This window comes from Argopecten irradians, chromosome 1 (genome assembly GCF_041381155.1).
Source record: "Argopecten irradians isolate NY chromosome 1, Ai_NY, whole genome shotgun sequence".
NCBI classification, from domain to species: domain Eukaryota; kingdom Metazoa; phylum Mollusca; class Bivalvia; order Pectinida; family Pectinidae; genus Argopecten; species Argopecten irradians.
In genome coordinates, this window is record NC_091134.1 from 52892175 (window position 1) to 52898721 (window position 6547).

Sequence of the window (6547 nt, forward strand, 5' to 3'; positions counted from 1 at the left end):
ATGTAAAAGGACGTATCGTTTTTAAAACGAATATTTGTTTAATAGATTATACACTTTAACACTAGACGGACATGATGATGCTCGTCTTCGTTTTCATGTCCATGCAGAAATAATGGCTACTGCTTTTTGTTACAAACACATCGAGAACAAATACCTTGCTCGATTTTTTATGTTTCTTTTTTTATATTTCACTTTACATTTAACAAACTATAATTAACCTAGGATCACCGAATTAAAAAAACCTTCATCATGACCAACTGATGTTTTCCTTTATAATCTGTTATCTTCAAACTAAAATTTTTGGCCATCGACAATCGACACCTATTAATAATGGGTTGGTACCACATCAACATCGTCCTACTATTTCTTACCTGCTACAATGTAGTAGTGGAGGGGACGAGTAACGGACAGCGGACAGACACGGATGTTTTTGGTGGAATGGACGATATTAGGTAAAGCTACTGGGAATTGTGAATTTTATTGATAGCTGACAATCATTTAAGTAATATAGCACGTTAATAACCCTATCAGAATATTTTTATCTATAAGGTCATTTTGCCTTGACCACGAAAAAATGAAATAGTACAACAATTGTGAATTTCCTATAACCAAATTTTGATTCGGTAATTAGGTCATAATCGTGAAAATTTTCACAACGAAATTATCGACCATACGGTAAAGTTACAGACTGAAAGTCCTGTTGGATAAATACCATTTTAATCGTTTATAGTATTTCATTTGGTTGTTTTGTTCGGTTTTTAATGTACCAGGATGACACTCGGACGGTTCGGTGCCTGTGAAATCAAGTAAGTCGTGGAATTGTCTCTATAGTTTTGATAATCCGAGAGCACAGCGTCCAATAAAATATAGTACAGCATTTTCTTTTCGGCTCAATTTATTGTTTGCTTGTGAGCAAAAATTTCGATCAAAATCTTGACCTTAAAATTCACAGGAAATTGACCTGAATTTAACATGAGAATTTTCAGGTCAATTTCAGAAATTGACCTGAAATTTTAATGTGAAATGGAAAAAGTGTAAATACAATGTCCACAGATTTGAACTTCAATTAAAAAAGAAACAGAAACTATCCTTTTAAATGCTCCTTTTCTCATTACATTTTGTCTTTTTCAGTCAGTGGCAAATGTGCAGCCCAGTGTGTTCAGCGTAACTTTGAGTAAGAATCTAGATTTGACTAAGTCCTCCTAGATACTGACGGTGGCTATAACACAGGGGATGGAGTATACCAAGTCCCAGACAGTGGGGTTTATGTATTTACATGGGTTACTACAGGTGAAACCTATGATGAATTTTCACTAGAACTTATTGTGAATGGTTCACCGTGTGCCGCAACTGTCACCGACACTATTAATGGTTCACTGGCCTAGTCAGTATGGGAGACTAGGTGTGTATTCGGTCGGTAGGGGGCGGTACAGTGGGAAGCGTTCCCCATTGTTCTATGGATGGAGGTTAACATAAAGGTTACAGATGAGGCATAAAATATTCTTAAACCATTGTCAATTCATCTTTCCTAAAGTTCGTTCTAAAATAAATACATTAAAACAATTAAATAATCATAGTCTTTTTCTTAGTATTTGTTGTTTGTTAACATATAACATTTCTACAAAAATTCCAAACAAATATTATTAGCTTTTTAAGTTTGTTTATAATAAATCATGTGATTTTCACATGGCAAGAGCGTCTGTCACCTTCCATTTCAATGGCTTTCATTTACATAAGACAATCACCAAAGAATAAACATCTTAGTCACAATCCTTCCAATCTTCATTTATACATGTCCAGCTGATGTTTCCCATGTTAATCTGTTATCACCAAGCTAAAAACGCTGACCAACTACAGTCGACACCTATTAACAATGGGTTGGTACCACATCAACATCGTCCTACTATTCCTTACCTGCTACAATGTAGTAGTGCAGGGGACGAGTAACAGACAGCGGACAGACACGGACGTTTCTGGTGGACCAGACGATCTTAGGTAAAGTTACTTGAAGTGAGAATGTTTTTATGTAGAAGGTTATTTTCGCGATTCTGCGGTCATGGCCTTGACTACGAATAAAGGATTCGTGAAATATTACGACAATTGTGAATGTCCTTTTTTTCTTTTTTTTTCCTCTCCTTTAATGAATGCCATAATCGTAAAAATGTTCATCCCGAAATTACCCGACCATACGGTTAAGTTACAGACTAAAATTCCTGTCACTCTAATGTGTCGAGGATACAATTATATAAGAACTATTTTAATCTTTATAGTACCTCATTTGCTTGTTTTATTTAGTTTTCAACGCCCTTGGGGTAATCTTAGCCAACTGAATTTCGCATCCATAAACACAACAAAGCAAAGGAAATCCTACTATTGACCTGACATACATACACAACGCCCATTTGATGTACTTGTTTATTTCGGACACTGACATGCGCGTTATTACAATATGAGAATTAATTCAGAATAAGATCCCACGAGGAAGCTTGCTGAATAGCTTAAAGGGACAATTCAATCTTAGAGAACATTAAAATTTGTACATATATCGGGGAAAAACCAGTTCTAATGGAAATTAGATCAGTCGGTTGCTCAAATCGCTCTGACAGTAGTGGTTTACATTATTAGGTGAATTGTCTTGCCTAAAAATCATTTTATTACCTCCTCAGTGGTTATGTAGTTCATTTGTTTAACATGCGTGACTTTGGCTCGGATATGGGTACAGAGTACATACTGTACCTGCTTAATCGTATTGATCAACGATTTGTAATTACAACGGTATCAATTAAAATACTTAACAATGACGTGGAATTTGTCAATATATTGAGTTAAATGTTTCATATGAAATGTAGAACAATACATTTATGCCATATTTTGCTTCTTGGTTATGTAAAAGAATTAGTCTGAGCGATTTGTCCCTTTAAGTTCTAAGTTTAGATTTGATGAACGCCATGCGTACACCTGAATCGCTGGCGCTTCATTTTCAATTTTGCAATTTTCAAATTGCCACTTACAATGAGAACTACCAACTAAAACATATAAAAGCATATTCATATTCTATGAAGATACCATAATGTTTAAAAGATTTGGTTTAAAAGAAATAAATATGTCTGTTAAGAATGGATCACCCATCTCTATGATCGCCAAGGTGACTATTGTGACTCTTGATTGTGATAACACTATAATAAGCAGTTGGCAGTTATGCTCTCATGGCTGCCACCTGTGTTTGGTAAGTTTACAAAGCAGAACTGACACATTGACATACAAGATTTCATAACCTACTATTTAGTCAAGCTTTCCATTTTGAAAACGGCGAACTAGCTTAAACATGAAGATATCGTGGTATTTTTCGTGAAATTATGTGCAAATGTGAATGCTTGGTATATCCTTCGGGATCATTTTATTTGAGGATATCAGCGTTATAAAATTGCACACTGATTTATCACTTTGTATGACACCAAGGATGGATACCGAACTGAGACGGTTAGTGTCGTCTCTGTTAGAGCGTCAGGAGCGTCAGGAAACCAGACTACGACAGCTAGAGAGGACGGTCAGTGGTCACGTGGAGGATTTAAGACGGAAGGATGTCCGGATTGGTCTTTTGGAACGAGAACTTCACGACCTGAAGGAAGTCTCCAATCCAACCATTGGACACCTGACCAAACACCAATCCAATGTATCTACCATTGAAGCCGATTCTGATACCCAAGAGGACTCCGGGCATTCTAACACACCTAGACAGGTACCAAGAGGACACTCAGACGGTCCGGTGCTTAAGAAATCAAGTACGTCGCGGAATTTTCTATCTAGTTTTGATTATCTGAGAGCACAGCGTTCAATGCAATATGTAACAGCATTTTCTTTTCGGCTCAATTTATTGGCTGCTTGTCACCAATCATCAAATTAAATAAAAAGAGCTAAAAAGTCAATTTAGATCAAAACATTGACCTAAAATTTCACATGAAGTTGACCTGAATTTCACATGAAGATTTTCCATGTGAAGATTTTCATGTGAAATTGAAAATTTGAAAAAGTGTAAATACAATGTCAACAGAATTGAATTTTCAATTAAAATAGAAATAAAAATTGTACTTTTAAATGCTCTTTTTCTAAATACATTTTGTCTTTTTTTAGTCAGAGTAGCACCTGTGCAGCCCAGTGCGTTCAGTGTAGCTTTGAGTAAGAATCTAGGCTTACATCCTGGTTTGGTCATTGTGTTTGACCAAGTCCTCCTAGATACTGATTGTGGCTATAACACAGGGGATGGAGTATACCAAGTCCCAGACAGTGGGGTTTATGTATTTACATGGGTTACTACAGGTGAAACCTATGATGAATTTTCACTAGAACTTATTGTGAATGGTTCACCGTGTGCCGCAACTGTCACCGACACTATTAATGGTTCATGGGATAGTTCCACTGGTCTAGTTTTGGCTCAAGTCAGCATGGGTGACCACGTGTCTATTCGGTCGGTAGGGGGCGGTACAGTGCGAAGCGTTCCCCATCACACCACGTCAATGTTCTCGGGATGGCGGTTGACATAGATGTTACAAAGAAGGCATGCTATATACTTAAGCCAATGTCAATTCATCTTTCCAAAAGTTTGATATGTAATAAAACTTTAATAGCAATTCAATACTCTTTTTGTTTCTTAACGATTCGAAAATAACAAATAACATTTTACACAATTTCCAAACAAACACTTTCAGCTTTTGAAGTTTGTTTATAATAAATCGATAAGGGTTTTTTTACATGGCAAAAAGTGTCTTTCACCTTCCATAGACACGGACGTTTCTGGTGGAGTGGACGACCTTAGGTAAACTTACTGGGATTGAGAATATTTTTTATCTTAAAATGTTATTATCGAGATTCCGCGGGCCATGGCCTTGACCACGAATAGATGACTCGTAAAATATCACGACAATTGTGAATTTCCTATTTCCAAATTTTGATTCGGAAATTTTTCGCCTTTAAAGGCCCACTACCTTTCCAAAACGGCTGTTAATTGTTAAAATTGGAATGTAAAACGAGATCGATAATTTTGAAAAGCCGCAAAAGTTATTAACGTATCGTTATTACTACATTTATCATCGCCTTCTCAACTATTTGATTAAAATAAATAACATGTTTATTTTGATATCGCGGGTCGTCTTATATTTCCCGCCGTCGTCCTAAATACCGCTCGGTAGTTGACTATCACCAGACTGCAAAACAGCGAAATGAATCTCCACTGTTTTCATATATTTCTTATTTTTGGTGTTGTAATCTCATCTTTGTCCATCTGTATATATTTTCTGATATTAGTAATATTTTTTAAGAAATCATAATGTTTTGCTCCGGAAAGGTAGTAGGCCTTTAATGAAGGTCATAATCGTGAAAATTTTGATCCCCGAAATTACTCGACCAAACAGCCAATTTACAGGCTGATAGCCGTGTAAGATCACTCTAGTGTGTTGAGGATACAATGATAAAATTCATTTTAATCCCTGGATACATAACGCCCACTTGATGTACTTGTTTATTTCCGCCAATGATATGCACTTTAACACAATATGGACATTAATTCAATTTTTAGGCTAAAGGCTAAAGAATTGAACTGCAATATATGTTCATTAGTACATATAGGATAAGTGTTGCTTGGTGTTTTCAATTAACTGCGAAGAGATAGGATGCTGACTGAATAGCTAAGATGTAACTTTAAAGAGGCTAAACACTGCTTCGTTTTCAACTTTGGAAATTTCCATTTAGCACTCATTATGCGAGAACTAACAAATGAAAACATATTAATGCCAATTCTATTCTTATTGTAGAATACCATGATATATTTATTATTTTCATCTGTGATAAATAAATATGCCATAGTCAAAAACGGATCACCAATTCTATCTCGTCAAGGTGAATTTTGTGGCTCTTGATAACACTATGATAAGCAGTTGGAAGTAATGATCTCGTGACTGCAAACTGTGTTTCTCATCAAACCACTTCGATGTTCACGGGCGTAGACTTTAAAAGTGAGATGAATTTGATTTGTTCGCTTCTGGACAAATTTAATGCATCATTCTTAAAAAACCATTTGTATTGTTTTGTTTTAGTTGTTTTTCCTTTTTACCAATGGGAGACGGATGGAGTAGGGCATTGTCTCCTTACTTATTGGAATGAGGGGATGCAAACAGGTCTAAAAAATGGAGACTTCGTTTCGCTCAGCTTTTCGAATTAACTGAACGCAAGTTTCATTGATATTATGTTATACCATTTCATATGATTATATCTAAAACGAATATTTAGGTACATATTTATTATGGTAAGCAATAAGTTTTATATTACACTATGTTGTTGTCATTGTATCGTGCTCCAGTTATAAAGTTTGTTTGTTATAATCTGACGAATACAACTCATCTATGAACTTTTATGTCAAAAACCCGTTACATAAATTGTGTTTCACCTATCAAATGCCGTTTTTCCAACCTTTTTCAAAGCTGCGTAATAGATTTACGTTAATCTCAGAACAACATCCTTGATATCATTTCTAGGGAGCCGGTCTAGTCCAGGG

General features: G+C 35.7%; 1 protein-coding gene across 1 annotated transcript; it reads left to right on the plus strand.

The window, feature by feature from the left end:
* The first annotated feature begins 1839 nt into the window (after window positions 1–1839).
* Window positions 1840–4633, plus strand: LOC138310752 (uncharacterized). Its single transcript, XM_069252095.1, has 3 exons — window positions 1840–1995; window positions 3460–3782; window positions 4132–4633. The coding sequence occupies exons 1-3, from the start codon at window positions 1874–1876 to the stop codon at window positions 4539–4541; spliced, it is 855 nt and encodes a 284-aa protein (XP_069108196.1). The 5' UTR covers window positions 1840–1873; the 3' UTR covers window positions 4542–4633.
* Window positions 4634–6547: the final 1914 nt, after the last annotated feature.